General features: G+C 32.0%; 3 protein-coding genes across 4 annotated transcripts; 1 reads left to right on the plus strand and 2 right to left on the minus strand.

Moving 5' to 3' along the window:
* Positions 1–6: 6 nt before the first annotated feature.
* Positions 7–1,867, minus strand: LOC106107874 (pre-mRNA-splicing factor 38B). Of its 2 annotated transcripts, XM_013288883.1 has the most exons (5): positions 1,697–1,867; positions 1,500–1,628; positions 1,229–1,353; positions 738–873; positions 7–251 (listed from the first exon to the last, which is right to left on the minus strand). In XM_013288883.1, exons 1-5 carry the CDS (start codon positions 1,710–1,712, stop codon positions 34–36), a joined length of 624 nt encoding a protein of 207 aa, XP_013144337.1. In that variant the 5' UTR covers positions 1,713–1,867; the 3' UTR covers positions 7–33. The 2 variants fall into 2 exon arrangements, with proteins under 2 accessions (XP_013144337.1, XP_013144336.1); XM_013288882.1 differs by having other exon boundaries at positions 1,500–1,867.
* A 1,511-nt stretch (positions 1,868–3,378) lies between these two features.
* Positions 3,379–14,571, plus strand: LOC106108039 (surfeit locus protein 4 homolog). Its single transcript, XM_013289115.1, has 6 exons — positions 3,379–3,546; positions 5,426–5,587; positions 10,725–10,826; positions 11,496–11,726; positions 12,599–12,778; positions 13,301–14,571. Exons 1-6 carry the CDS (start codon positions 3,496–3,498, stop codon positions 13,385–13,387), a joined length of 813 nt encoding a protein of 270 aa, XP_013144569.1. The 5' UTR covers positions 3,379–3,495; the 3' UTR covers positions 13,388–14,571.
* On the minus strand, positions 13,771–16,585 carry LOC106108038 (iron-sulfur protein NUBPL). Its single transcript, XM_013289114.1, has 5 exons — positions 16,433–16,585; positions 16,192–16,360; positions 15,862–16,027; positions 15,247–15,431; positions 13,771–15,083 (listed from the first exon to the last, which is right to left on the minus strand). Exons 1-5 carry the CDS (start codon positions 16,493–16,495, stop codon positions 14,710–14,712), a joined length of 957 nt encoding a protein of 318 aa, XP_013144568.1. The 5' UTR covers positions 16,496–16,585; the 3' UTR covers positions 13,771–14,709.
* Between the last annotated feature and the right edge of the window lie 5 nt (positions 16,586–16,590).

Here is a 16,590-nt window from a genome sequence, read left to right on the forward strand (position 1 = left end):
AGTGTGATAAACAAAAGGAGAAAATATCTATACCTACTTCTGTTCAATTTGTTTCTGTATCGGGACTGGTATTCTCGGGAAGAGTGTGCTGAACCAGTCCAGTTTGATGAGCATCTGCCTCACCAGGGCTCCAATAGTGGTGGGGCCTCCGCCGCCCGCGCGCGGGTCGATATCCTCCTCATCGTCCAGGTAGTCCACATACCAATCAAACAGGTCCGCTGGTGGCTGGGTGTAGCGAATGTACATAAAACCTGTTTTAAACCATAACATCTCATTTATTCAAGTTTCAATTCATAGAATATTATTAAATAATAATTACTTATTCATTTAAAAATCACATTATCTCTCATTACTGCATGCTTTACAAAACTTACTTGCATTCTATTGAGCATCCTTGATGTCAGTTGTCCAGAAGAAATAAAATTTGATTTGACTACAGATTGAATTTAAAAATGCAAAGAAATTAAATGTAACAAACACAAATTTAATGTGGTAAACGGGTTAAAAACTTTAACAATAGTTCAATTTGTAAGGTCATTATTTCTTTAGCATGTTTTAAAATTTTATATAGAGGTTGATATATGAGATTATAACTCATTGAAAAAATGATATTTATTAGACAATGTTTGAATACCGGAATCAAAAAAAAGCCAATATTTTAAGTTGTTAAATCTTTTGCAATCCAAATGAGGTTTAAGCAGAAACATGGAAAAAGGCATATCAAGAACCATACCTACCGAGGGCTCTGATGTATGGTGAGTCAGAATGCTGCAGCAAGCCATTGACCTGCTTACGTGTGAGACGCAGCGTGTACAGCTTGTACAGAAGGCAGAATGCTGTTGACACTATGCCGCCTGCACCAACGCCTCTCACCTGCAGTCATATCCATACAATATTATTTTATACACTATATTGTTCACTTTGTTTATATAGATTAATGTAGTGTGAATAGTATTTATTCTTATTAAACTTAAAAGTCACATTGTAACAATAAAGAGGAAAATTTTGTATTTATGGATATTTACATGTATTGGAATAACTCAAAACTACTGGGATGATTACAAAAATTCTTTCACCATTAAAAAGCAACATTATTAGTGAGTAACATAGGCTATGCTTTTATTACTTTTTTTATTTTGATTGGTAGAAGTCTCCAGCAACAACTAGTTAGGTAATGATAAGCAATGAAAACAATAGAGGAGAGGAGGAAGGCATATGACATACTCACGCCGCCACACATGCCCGTCTGGCCAGCGGTCTTGCGGCTGCCGCGCTCCCACGGCTCCAGGTGCTTCACCTGGTAGTAGATCTCGTCCACTACCTCATGGTATGTCTTCAACTTGAACAGATGCACTGGGGACAATGTTACATATTACATACACATTATACTAATCACAACTTAAAACATCTTTAATGACTTTTTTGAAACAAACGAAACGTAAAATAATAATCATGGCGTGAATCCAAACTCCTGTGCGTTAGTATGTTTGCTTACCTACCTTTGAAGTAGCTAGAACCTTGGATGTTTGCTAATATTAAAGGATTCAGATTCATAGTTTGCTCATTACCCCATATTGGTAATACGTTATGCTGTTTGCTTGTTTTCGCGGGTTTCTGGAGGTTGCTCTCTGGAAAATAGGCAGTTTTAGTACAAACAGTGCACATTGATGAATACAATTCTTGATCTAAAACATACCTTCGTTTTCCGCCATTATAATATATATGACTAATACTTAACATTTATTTCAGAACGTCAAAGCAAAAGCACCATTTGCATGTTTTACTTCCAAAAAAAATACCGTAATTACGATATAAATTACATGCATTACAAAGTCACCAATTTGACACGATGTGACAGACGAAGCTTTTTTCATAGATAAAAATATAAAATGGCGGCTTGTTGTCTATGGATTTTTATTATTTCTAATCATTAAAATAAAAAAATACACACCCACAAAGCATTGGTTGATTAACGGATTAAAAAAAAAACAGATCATGACATGGGGACACTAATGTTAATGAACACAATTGTAGATGTAGGGTATGTTAAGATGAATAATAAATAAAATCAGCCAGGTTATGGACATATAAAGAAAAACTTTAGTTTAGAAACTTCTCATACCCATCTAAACTAGATCCATATTAAGAATTAAAGTATGATCTAAAGATAATGTAAAACTAATTAATGTAATGTAGCGCTGTTTGAATGGCTGTAAATTACTTTCCATTATTACACAAAAGGTATAAAAAAACAAAGGTTGGTACTTAAATTTAATCAAATAATTACAAAACTTATAAATATAATCAGTTGTAAGCCACTTATTGGTAATACAGCTCCAAGTTCATCCCGTCGTGGATTTCATCTGAAGTTTCTCTAAGGAAATTATTCCGAAACCTTGAACATAAAAAAAAACATAAGAAGGTAACTTCAAAAAAACAACAATTGTTATGAAATTTCAACTTATTTTACACTAGCAGTTGCTTGCGAATTCGCCCGCATGAAATAAAAAAAATAAAACAAAGTACAGCCTATGTTTCTCACAGATAAATTACATTTTTTGTGGTGAAAGAATTTTTAATATCGGGCCAGTAGTTTTTGTGTCAATCAAATACAAATCTTTCCTCTTTATAATATTAGTATAGAAATACCTTTTATATTTATAATCTTGTCTTGTTAAAAAAATCTATGTATACAAAACTAAAATCATAAATAGTAAAAGGATACAATCAGACAACTTGATATGGTCTTTGAAAACAGTGTACCATTTCTTCAATACAATTTTATCGTGCCTCGTTCCTGTTTGTGCTGCGATTAGTTTCTTCAAGTCTCCCACTGTGTCGTCTGGATTACATTTTACTCTTACCTTTTTACCTAAACGATCATTACATGTAACTTCTAGCATTTTCTCTTATTAAAATAGGTTATTTGTTTCTGTAACAATTGATGGTATTTGTTTATAATTTTGGCTGTTAGATTTATCGTTTCGTTTGACAGGTTTTGGTTGTCATATCATAATTTACTTTAATTTTACCTTATTTGTAAGATTTGCAAGTTGAAAAATATGGTATTGTCGATATCAAAGCAATCGGCTTTTGACAATTGCAATTATGACAGTGACAGTACAGGTAAAAAATAACAAAGAGCAAATACCGATTTCGGATATAATCTGTAATCAATGTGTCTTATTTATTATCTGCCTATGTTTTGACGTAAAGTAAATCAAAACATCCGGTTAATTTGTTCATTCAAATTACTATTTTCTTCTTCATTTTAGATAATTTTTACCACAAAATTTATTTCATAAAAGCTGTTTTTTTATTTAATTTTTTTAGATGACAATATTATGTTTCCAAGAAATTTTGTTTGAATTGGAAGTTTGTTTAACAGGAAGTAAATCCAACTTTCCACACGTCACTCGAGATCCGACCAACAAGTTCAACGATCAACGACAGTGAAATTTCGTTTAGTGATAGTGCTGTGACTTATTAGTGAAAATGCAAATTCCAAATGAATATGTGTCCACCGCAGAAGATGTGGCAGATCAGGTAAAATAAAGTGTTAAATACGTATTATATCAAGTAGCAATTTAAATTTAGAAATGTACTTAACATTTTACACGTCACGTCACTGAACAAGTTAGTGGACTGAATTTATTTTTCCGATTTAAAACACAATAACATCGTATTTCATTATAATTTCTTTATTGAGCCTATAAAGTAGTTAAGTTAAGTATTTTACATGTTAGTTATCATTTTTCTTATATGTCGAAGTATATTATATAGCCACATGAAATCACCTTTAAAAATATGTTTACCTGTATTTTAACGTCTACTTTAAAAAAAAAGAAACGATAAAAGTAAAATTATAATTCCAAATATATTTTTAGTATTGTATCGATTATAAACATACCTAAATATCTATTTAAATTAGTGATTATACAGGGGAAATAGAAATTATATGAGATTCCCTATCCTTAGACTTTTCAAACGCTACTTATGTTTATATCTGTAAAGTAAATTTAAGTTATTTAATGTAGATGATTATATTCCCACCAACATCTGTTGATACATATAGTAACATGTTTATTGAAACCATTCACAAATAATACAATAATTTTATTAGAGTTCCATAAAGAGAGTATATTTTAATGGAACTCTGCTTAACTGCTTTCTACATTATTAAAATTATTTATACTCTTTTCTTTTATTTCAGTAAGATGCATTCATGCTTTCTCTCAAACCTTATTCATCATCATCCCCCTTATCCTACTCCCGTAGGGTCAGCCCATCAGGATTTTTGCCCTCCAAATAACTCTATATGTCATCTCAGTCATCACTCCTTTTTTGACCATGTCACCTTTCACACAATCCATCCATGTCTTTCTAGGTCTACCTCTACCGGTGTACCCTTCCACACTAATAACTAACATTCTCCTTGTAACATGCAATTCATCCCTCCTGATAACATGCCCCCATGCTAACCTTTTACTCCTGACCTACCTGGGCTACTCTCAAACTTCCTCCAATATACTCATTATTCTCTCAAATATTATTATCAGTTAAGTATGATAGTATTACTTTAAATTCAATGCAAAGTAAGTAATTACTTAATGGACTAATTTGTAATGTATCAGTGTTACTTAAATGTACAGTAAATTAAAAGTAAAAGTACTTAATATTAATGTGTAATTAAGTGCAGAATAACTGAAAAAAATTAGATAAACAACATTTACTTTACAAAATTATAACTTATAAATATTTCGTTTTTTCATGTTACACTTAACCCCTAACACGACAGATATTTTAGTAGCAAAAAAACTGATTTTTTATTAAAGTTTCTTTTGTGAATGTGATATGAATGAAATCGATTTTTTAAATTAGTTGTTTGTTATACTGGACACTATTGAATTAATAGTAAAATATTTTTTACATGTTATTAGATTAGAAATAATGATGTAAGTTATCATTACAATTTATTACTACTTTTGATATGTAAGCGTGAATGTAATTCTGTTTTTGATAACAATACTGTTATCAGATGCCTACTGTTGTAATTGCTAGCCATTTAATTTACATAAATTTATTGAATAAATGCATTTTTAATTTGTCCAGATATAGGCAGACATGGATACATCTTATGTACAATTTTATTATACTTTATAAGTATTTAAAAATAATTCCAAAGGCATATACACTTTATGGTTTTTTTATAAAGTATTTTTGCTTCAACTCTACAGACTGCTTTAATATAAAAACTTTTAATAATTATTGTCCCTATATCCTTAAGGTTGACTAATTTGTTCAGTGAAATATGAAGCAACTTTTTAATAATGTTCTGATCAATTAAGAATTAAAAGTAATTTATGAGGCAATTTTTTTGTACATTTGGAAATTTATATATTGTATTGCATATTTGTCTTCACAGGTTATACGTAAAGGCAAGAATGTGTTGCCAACAGTTGCACGACTATGTCTCATATCCACATTCCTGGAGGATGGCCTCCGGATGTGGTTCCAGTGGTCAGAGCAGCGGGACTACATGGACATCTCATGGGGGTGCGGCAAGTTCCTTGCTACCATGTTTGTTGTGAGTTACAATTAATATATGTATATTTCATACAATCAGCTGAACTAACTCATTTGAATTGACTATCTGATAAAGAGATACATCTTTTATAGAATGTCTTGAAAATTGTAACTTTTTTTCCTTTTATTGGTTTGAAATATCTAGGATATTTTTGTTCATAAAATAATGATGACCTTGTAACTTGTACATAGTACAAATTTAAATCTTTTTGTAGACACTATATTATAAAAGTCCCCTTATTATCATAGCACATAATTTTAATTTAACTAACAATGACTTGACAAATAATATGAGTGACATTTTTTTAGTATATGACATTTGTAGAGAGTCATTTTGCTACTATACAAATCTTGCAAATCATAATGAAAAGAATATTTAATTCTATATGTTGCATAGCTACTTTATATCTTCAAATTTTAAAGTCATGTACTTTTTTAGTTTTTGTTGATGTTGTTTGATTGTCTTGCCAACATTATCCTACAAGTAGGGTTGGCACATAATTGTCATTCTCCAGATTGTCAATTAACATTACTAATACCATATGTTATATAGATTGCGATATTTATAATGCAAATTATTATGGCTTTTCTAGTAACAATAGTTCTATGCATTCTTAGCAAGTACCAGGAGTATATAACCATACCAGTTTTAAGGCATCAACCTTCTTATCTCCTTTAAACATAAATATATAAGCTTTAGCAAACTAATTAGTATGTTCTAAGGTAAATAATCAGTAATGATATGTATTTCCTCTTTTTCCTTTTTATACTATTGTTGTTTGGAACGATTCCTGCGACACGGCAGACCGCCAGGTACCATCCTCACCATGTCGATGGCTGGCATTCCACAACCGTGCGGTTTTCGCGGAACTTTCTGCCCCGCACAGCCGCGTTGTGGAACGATCTGTCCTCGGCGGTATTTCCATACCAATACGACTTAGGGTCCATCGAGAAGCGGGCCTATCATTTTCTCAAAAGCCGGCAACGCATCTGTAGTTCCTCTGGTGTTGCGGATGTCCATGGGCGTCGCTGACCACATCGGTGTTCTCGCCGCTCGTTTGTCCCCTTTTTATTATATAAAAAAAAACTATAGCAAAATATGTTCCTTTCTATGTGTGTGTATATATATATCTATGTTACTTGTTAACCAAATTGAACTGTAGAAAAGTATTACAATCATTATGTAAATGGTTGGGTAATCGTCTGAGATACGTGGTCGAACCGCAGCTCGGCTACAAACTGGTTGTCGCTTGAACGTGTCTGCTGAACCCGACAAGGGCCGCATACTCACGTAATATCGAATATTACGTTATGCTACTGTGAATTGATAGTGGGTGGAGAAATTGATCTTATCTTATTACTAACGTAAATACTGATGTTTTAAAAGATATATAGATTTGAATCTGGACTGGATAGAACTGGAATGTATGGAAATATCCTGACCCAAAAAAAAGCTTTGTATTCATTTTCTAACTAAGAAATGTTCTAACAAAATTTTGTACAAATTTGTTGTTTTTGATATGAGAGATTGTGTTGGTAATTTACGTAAAAAAATGGACTGTTTTATAGATTAACTAGCTTTCGCCCGCGACTCCTATCACGTGGAATTAAAAAAAAAACAAAAGTAAGTAGCCTATGTGTTCTTCCAGACTGTCCTTTACATCTATGCCGAATTTCATCGAAATCCGTTCAACCGTTTAAGCTACAAAATCTAACAAACATCCATCCATCCATCTAAACTTTCGCATTTATAATATTAGTATGATAGTATGATTGTTGCATAAAGTAAATATATGTTAAAATGTAAATATATGTCTATCATTGACTTTTGGTATTGATGTTCCTGATTGAATACAAAATTAAGTAAAACAATAAAGAATATATTAGTTTATTGGGGATTAGCATATTTAAAATGCTTTTTTGTATGACCTCAGTTTACATTTGTTATAAAATATATCACTTCATTAGAACAAGGTTGAAAATCATTACTAATACATTTCTGTTTCCTTTTATGTGCCACTTTTCGCCTTTGAACTGTCAAAAACTGTTTTGTGTAGGAAAAAGCCCTCTGTTTAACAATATTATGATGCATTTATGTTTGGCAGCTTGTTTGTGAAAGTATGTGTGAAGAAAGCGAGGCAAAGAAAGTTTTCAGTTGTAGAGGGCAGTGTCTAGTCGCCTATATTAGTGTGGTAAATGCGGTAGTAATCATACTTACTAATATTATAAATGCGAAAGTTTAGATGGATGGATGTTTGTTAGTTTGTAGCCTAAACGGCTGAACGGATTTCGATGAAATTTGGTATAGATGTAGAGGATAGTCCGGAAGAACACATAGGCTAATCATTTTTGTTTTTTTTTTTTTATTCCACGCGGGCGGAGTCGTGGGCGAAAACTAGTCTATAAAAGAATTCACGTACATTCCGATAATTGACGAATTACAAATGATAGATATTATTGGGTTTTTAATTTCATTATAATGTAATTAAATGTTTTTACTTCTTAATTATTGTAGCTTATAGTTACTTGACGCATTTAAGTGTTTTTTTATATATTTCATCACTATACGTAAATTGTATAAAACGCAGGATTTTATTCAACTAGTTTGTTAACTAACTTGTATGAAGACGGATAATATTTATTATTTATGTTCATACTGGCTATCGCCAACGCCTCCACTAGGAATTAAAAAAAAATATAAGTAACCTATGTGTTCTTCCAGACTGTTCTACATCTATGCCAAAATAAATCGAGATCCATTCATCCATTTAGGCTACAGCCTAGGCCATGCTTCGATCTAAACTTTCGCATTTATAATATTAGTAAAATAGAAACATGATATAAGAATTGCTCTCGTATGTTCATATGATGACTCGTATATTTTTTTTATTATACAACATCCGATAATAAAACATTGAATATGTTGATGAAACATTTTATAAGCATAAAGTAATGAATAATCATTGACTATTGGTGAATATAATCTACATAATTAATTGTCAAACAGTCTATCCTGTCTGCCTTGACCGGAACACCTAGTTTAATAACGTGTTCGCGAAAGATGTTTACACAAAAATTGTCTGGCGCCAGTATCGCAACGCGCCAATATTCCGATGTTAAGAAACAAGTTTGAAGAAATATGATTTGATGAAATAATTTTTAAACTCATCTACACAATTATTAAAAATTGCGTTTCACACATTTTTCATAATGCCATATTTATTATCTGGATAAGTAAATAGTAATTTCAAAGGTTCTTTAGTATAGATTTATCATATAAAACACTATGGCTATCAGAGAGGCAGTTAACTAATATTCAAAACGATCTTTACTCTTCCTACAAATTTTCACTTTTATTAAAATTAAATACTAGCTTCCGGCCGCGATTCCTTTCGCGTGGTTATTAAAAACAAAAGAAAGTAGCCTATGTGTTCTTCCAGACTATCTTCTACGTCTATGCCAAATTTCATCCAGATCCGTTCAGCCTTTTAGGCTACAAACTCTAACAAACATCCATCCATCCAAAACTTTCGCATTTATAAGTAACGAGCTGTTGCCCGCAACTTCGTGCGCGTAGTATTAGAAAACATACGAACTATATAAATTACAAATAGCTACGTATCCCTCGGGAACCGGACATTTCTCGGGGATGAAGCTTATCCCATGTGTACTCCAAACTTTTTTTATATCTGTGCCAAATTTCAATAAGATATGTTGAATCCATCCATCCATCCATCTAAACTTTCGCATTTATAATATTAGTAAGATAAGTAAGATTTTTTTTAGATTGTTATATTTTTTTAATGTTGGTAGCATCATTTAAACCATATTGGTATGTAGTGTATAGACGGAAAGTAGGTCGAGGCGAGTATGTCAACGAAAGTGAATGTGGCCCGCTCTTCAATTTCACTTGCGCGTCGTGTACTCGGTAAGTGATTTGAATTAAATGCCCGCAAGCATCCGGTTTTTTTTTTTACCTAATGACTGTCGTCACATAGGTGTAAAAGTAATTCTATATATGAATGAAATACGAATATTTTAGTGATTAGACCAAGATTACTGACCTTACTAATATTATAAATTTGAACGTATGTATGGATGGATGTTTGAAGGCATCTCTTAAATGGCTGTACAGATGCCCATGTAATTTAGTTGCAACGAAATAGACAACTTACCATTTTTATAACTCCGAGCGGACGAACTCGCGAGCGACAGCTTTATAGAGATGGAAATACGAGGATTTGAAGATATAAAATTACTCAATTGATCTTATTTGAAGATCTAAATTCATTTTATTATAGGGGCAGATTGATGTATTCATTTAAAGATTGAATTCGTGTTTTGTACTCCAATAAAACTACATCCGACGCCAGGATAATGTTAATTCATTTCTTTGTTATTTATTTATGTATATGTTAAAATTTAAATATTAAATGCACGTATTAGAGTGTATCAGTAGTAATTTATTTTAATTCATTAAGATGCATTGGATTTGTATCAATGGGTTAGAGAAACGAGTTGTAAGATTATCTTAATCTTGTATTTAACATCTATTTTGTAAATTAGATTACCGTAAATAAGCGTATTTATTTGAATATATACGGCAATCGGTATAACAAACGTTTGTAACTAAAAAATAAAAAAAATGTCTATAACCTATGTCTTTGAATCATCAACATACCCTTATCCCTTACGGAGGGTCGGTACAGTATGTGCTTCCATACATAAGCCGTCATATCTGAATCCACTCCTTTCTTAAGCATATCTTTCACACAATCCATCCATACTTTCTTCAGTCTTCCAGCTTTGTAGCCATCCACATTCAATCTTAACACTTTCTGGTTTATGTCTCCGTCGTCTCTTTGCATAACATGTCCATACCACGCTAACCTTTTGCTTCTAAATTTCTCCACCGCTGGCGTTACTTTCAAACTATGTCTTTGAGTAATTTGACGATCTTCATTCGAAGGAGGAAGCGGAGTTTGTATCGTTGCAAGATATCAGTGATTTTTTAAAAATGGAACTCCGCAGATTTCCGCTTCTGTACAAACGAATGTATAAAAATCTTTATGTAGTGTAAAGTGAATATAGGTCATTTGCCCATTTTAGATAAAAAAATATTTTTTCTTTCTTTTCAGATAGTAAATTTAGTAGGTCAGCTGGGAGGCTGTGTGATGGTGCTCGGCAGACTGAAGGTTGACATCGCTTGCGGAATATTATTCTTCATCGTCGTATTGCAGGTTATTTACTATATACTTTAACCCAGTTTCTCTTGTATCAGTTTACTAATATACGTTCAGAAGTAAAAACGTATAAATAAATATTTGAATCATAGATTCGCAACGGAAAAGTATATAAAAAATAGATACAAGTCTGTCTGATATAAATTACTGCACCTTTGTTTTTTCCACTGACGCGTTCTTGGCGCGCATTTATTGTATCCGAGTCAAATGTCACGGAGATCGGTGAAGCCAAATGCGCATCAGTACTACGTACGCAGAGTAAACACGTCCCGACTGCGCCCTTCGGTAAGGTCGTTCAACTTGGAAATATCATCTGCCACGTTTTCTATTAGTCAAGTTGAGATTTTGTTTGACGTAAACTTTTAAACTAATATGAAAGTTACACTCGACCTAAACTTTATTGTATTAAAGACTAGCTGTTGCGTACGAATTCTCCCGCGTGAAATTATAAAATAATAGAAAATGTAGCCTATGTTAATCAGAGACAAATTATCTTTCTAACGGTGAAAAAAAAAATTAAAATAGGCCCAGTAGTTTTTGAGTTATAACAATACATACAAAAATAAAAATCTTTCCTAAATAAATCTATAGTTGTCAAATTGACGATATTCGCACTTTAATTGCAGGGAAAAGGTCTCGTCAATATTAAAACAATTTATTTTTCAGACTTTCGCATACAGTATACTATGGGACATGCAGTTCCTCCTTCGTAACTTGGCACTAATCGGCGCGCTGCTGCTGGTGCTGGCGGAGGCGCGCGCGGAGGGCCGCAGCCTGTTCGCGGGCGTGCCCAGCCTCGGCGAGAACAAACCCAAGACGTACCTTCAGCTCGCTGGACGTATACTGCTCGCGTTTATGTTCATAACACTGCTCAGGTTCGAGGTCTCCTTCTTGCAGGTAAGATACCTATATTTTGTCTCTTTTACACTTTTTTCTTTTGTTCGCGGTTTCTACTAATTGTTGCACACGACTTCGCCCGCGTTTAAATAAAAAAAACATAGCCAATGTTAGTCACAGATAAATTACCTTTCAAATGGTGAAAGAATTTTTGAAATCGGCCCAGTAGGTTTTACGTGAATCGAATACGTACATTAAAAAAAAATATTTCCTCTTCTTAATAATAGTATTTATTTTTCTATATTCTGTATTATCTTGAGAAAGCTTTTTCATATAAATGGTTTCATAATTGTAGGGAACATTAGTGTAAGTATAAAAATAAATGTATGACGTAATTGTCTTCTATTTATAGGTAAATCTCTAGAAACTCATTGTTCTGGAATAATGTGAATTAACATTTAATATTCATTGGCTCGTAAATAATTGAGATGGGCGTTCATATTTCCATTTTATGAATTATGTATGCTTTACAAGCTTGATATTTCTATAATGAGAGAATTAATTGAACAATAAACTATGTTAATTTGACTCAAATATGAATGTTCCAATCAATTTCAGTTTTCTGAAAGAGAAAAAGGAATTCTAACTTTTTGGGTATTTTCGACAGGAAAATTTACATTTATGTTTTGATCTATCCGAGAAACAGAAATTTAGTTGTATTCTAAGGTAATAAGTAATAATAAACAATATTAAAACAACTTTACTTTTATGTAAGGCTTGTTATCACAGAGTTACTAAAAATAGAATGTCATCTATTAAAAAAAAAATCAAGACAGCCAATGATGTAATTTCTCAATTTTATACAAATTCACTTTAGTAAGATGATACTCTTTGATGGTTGTATTTGTAAACTGACATTTCCATTGTTCCAGATAATCCAAGACTTGCTGGGGAGCATCCTTATGATCCTGGTGACAGTTGGCTACCGCACCAAGTTGTCTGCGCTGATGCTAGTGCTTGTGCTGACCGTGCTCAACTTGTACCACAATGCGTGGTGGGCAGTGCCCTCCTACAAGCCACTGAGAGACTTCCTCAAATACGACTTCTTCCAGGTATGTACTTTTACTTGTAGAAAATAAAGTGATGTAATCATATTTTCTTTTTTTGAAATCGTCAAAGATTAATATGAAACTCTTGATAATAGCATTTTATGAATTTAATACACAAATATTATTAAAAAAAAACTTGTTCAACATGTTCACTCTAAATTCTATAATCACTAGACGTGACATAACTAATAAAACTACTCTTTATAATTTCGTAGTTCACTGTAACATTTGTCAAATCATACAGATCCCCTAAAAATGTTTAAAAATGTACAATATGTCTGCTTTGATTTGTATTATATTAAAACTAGCTGTTCACGACGCCATCTGCCCAGACAAAAAAAACGTAGCCTATGTTTTCCAGATTAGATTGTATTTCTATGTCAAATTTCATCTACATTCATTTAGCAGTCTAGAAGATATCTTCTAAGAAACATCCAATCCATATTTTCCTCTTTGTAATTTAGTATCATCTATGATTTTTTGAGTGAATTCATTAATATTAAGTGAAAATGTTTGTTGTTGCAGACATTATCAGTTATCGGAGGTCTCCTGATGATAGTGTACCTGGGCCCCGGCGGTGTCAGTATGGACGAGCACAAGAAAAAGTGGTAGTGGTCTCCGCAGGAGCTCAGTGCAATGACTTTTGATATTATATATAAGGTTGTTATTTGGTGCCGTGGCTCTAACGATGATAATTCTCTGGTGTTGTGTAAATACGAGAAATGTAGCAGTTTGTATGGGTGCTTCATACATACATACAAATTTGAAGAAATTTTATATATCAATTGCACCATGTCTAATGTAAGCACAATTATTTCTTTGGTTTGTAAATTCTTCTTGTCTTATGTGCATACATTTGTTTATAGATGACAATTATTATTAAATCTGGATTTGCTATGTGTATACATTGTTAATAATATACATGTATCTAGTTGGACAATTAATTGTAAATAAAAAACGAAATGCAAATGATTTGTGTAAATTTCATTTTTCCCTTTACAATTAAATGATCTCAAAATTAAATGCTTTCTATACATAATACTGTTTATTCCAATGTATACACATATCTGATAATCTATAATTTTTTTTAAATTGACCGTAAATGAAATGTGGCACCCATAAAAATATTTGAATATGTACCAGAAACTGACTGCAATAGTAAAAATCAAATCTTATATCATTTAATAATGTTTTGTCCTCGCTTAATGTTTTTATCATGCTTATTTACTGATTCTGTAATTACAAGTTTTGACAATATCTCCCTAACAAATGACAATTGGTGATAAGTTCGGAATAAACCAGCAAATTCAAGACTGGTTGTGTATAGTTTTGATTTGAATGACCTAAAATCTATTTAATTATTAAAAAGGTGTATATATGTATTGAAAATTAATAGGATATAAATCATTTTAACATTCAGCAGTGATATACAGGATTACATTTTTAGGTATAAGTGTATCTGACAAGAATAGTTTTAAATTTTCTTTATCTAGATTCCTTATGATTCATTCATATGGACATTCCAAAACTATAAAAGATGGTATAAGCTGTTCTGATAACTGATCAGTTTTCTTTACAGTCTTCATATCAAATTAAAACTTGAATAATATAGAATATCCATAAGAGCCTCTGGCTGGTAGTGCTTTTCCATTGTAATAATCTGATTGCTTTTTATAAAATAAACTTTTATATTTATTTCGAAAGACAATATTTTTATAGTATTTTTTTTTATTAAATAAACACCATTTGGTCGTGACGAGTCAAATTCCTAAACGAAAATAAATTTTTTAAATCTATTAATCTTTGTTTTATTTTATAATATCTAATTCAGAGTTATTTTATAAGTTAAATGAACATCTTTTATATAACTGATATATTTGTAAAATATTTAAAAATAAATAAAAACCGACATCTACTTGTAAATGTTTTGTGATCTACTGCTCCTTGGCTTTGGCGTGCGTTATATTCTTATCCCCTATGTATTTGAACACTCTGTTGGCTAACTGTCTATACTTCTCTGCATGTGTGCTATCGGGTAATGCATATATCGCTGGCTTACCACTATTTATGCATTCAGACATATTGGCATCAACTTCAAAACTCTCTATAATATCCAAGCGCATCTCATTTGCAGTCTTCTTTGTTTCGTTGCCGAATATAAAGTTCTTTGTTCCACATTTTGAGCACATCGCATGGGACATGTTCTCCACAAGGCCGATGATAGGAACTTTTAACTTTTCAAACATATTAACACCGCGTTTAGTGACTTGTAGGGCGGCTGATTGAGGTGTTGTTACAACAATTGCACCTTAAAAAAATAGTTACAGCAAATTCAATTTAAAATTTAGATATCTGAGAATGCTTGAAATACAAAAATTTTGAGATACTTTAAAGCATGTATCTGTTAAAGCCACAAATGTTACTTATAGAATAAAAACATTACATTGGAATCTATTATTTCTTGTACTCACCATCTATTGGCAAATTCTGTGCAAGTGACAAATGCGTGTCTCCCGTGCCGGGCGGAGTATCGACAATGAGACAGTCTAATGGGCCCCATGCTACATGTCTCGTCAACCTGTCCAGTGCCTGCATCACCATCAGCCCGCGCCACACCACCGCATTCTCACCGGAGACTAGAAGACCCATTGACATACTGCAAAAAATATCATTTATGCTTCAAACATTCAATACTTCAATTTAGTGCAAAAATATTGCTGATAAAAAACTTTATATTGTCATTGTGGTAAAGAATTCTCAAAAAGTAACATGGGAAGCGTAATTACCAAGTTTATTTAAATTTAAAACAATTTTTTGTTACTATTTCTTACTCTAACTAAAATTTGAAGGCCTGTATACATTTGCATAAAAACAAAGACAATCAACAAATTTTACTTTAAACTAACTAACTCCCACACTTAACAAATATCTTTATGTAAAAATTCAGTATGAATTACATCTAACAGGTGACTTAAATGGGCCATTTCATAATTCTATATCTGACATATAACAATTGTTTACATTTCTCATTAACTTGTTACATTATGTAACAAGTTAGCATGTAAGTAAGCAGTAAGCAATCATACCACTTAACTCCATAGTTGAGTAGGGGCTCAATGAGGTGGTTATCATTCAACATAGGCTCTCCGCTAATGTTCATCATCAGAGGCACAGATGGTCCAAATACATCAGCATCTAACAAACCTATCTCTTTGTCAGGCTCTATCACCTTCATTGCACATGCTAGATTTACTGCAAAATTAATCAAAACCCTTTAAACATGTAATTATTTAAACAGGGTAAAATAATTAATATAAAATTCAACTATTCAAAAGTTAACATTACCAAAAAAATGTAATCATTTTCTAATATGATATATTTGAAATTACATTATGTATGTTAGCATACATACGTACCAGCAGTTGTTGTTTTACCAACCCCTCCTTTACCTGATGCAACAAGAATTATACTTTTAACACCAGGTAAGGGTTTCTTCTCTGGCAAACCTCGCGCCATTACTTTCTTTTTGTGTTCTTCAAGATCATTCTTATCATGTTTTAGTCGAATGGATAAAACAGAAAACACCTGAAATATCATTACATACATTATTAAATAATCTCAAAAACAATTTTTAAAAACATTAAAATGATTACGTACATTTTTGGTGTTTGTTATCAAAGGCTGCCCGCAAACTTTGTATATCATTCTTTGCAGATTCATCTTGAAGATTCTACAAGTTTTTAGTTATTTCAAATATAAAACTTCGCAATACAAAAAAGTCTCCACTATTTCGCTTCGCAAAGTTCTAGTTCTAA

The sequence above is a fragment of the Papilio polytes genome, unplaced genomic scaffold (assembly GCF_000836215.1).
Source record: "Papilio polytes unplaced genomic scaffold, Ppol_1.0 DF821845.1, whole genome shotgun sequence".
NCBI classification, from domain to species: domain Eukaryota; kingdom Metazoa; phylum Arthropoda; class Insecta; order Lepidoptera; family Papilionidae; genus Papilio; species Papilio polytes.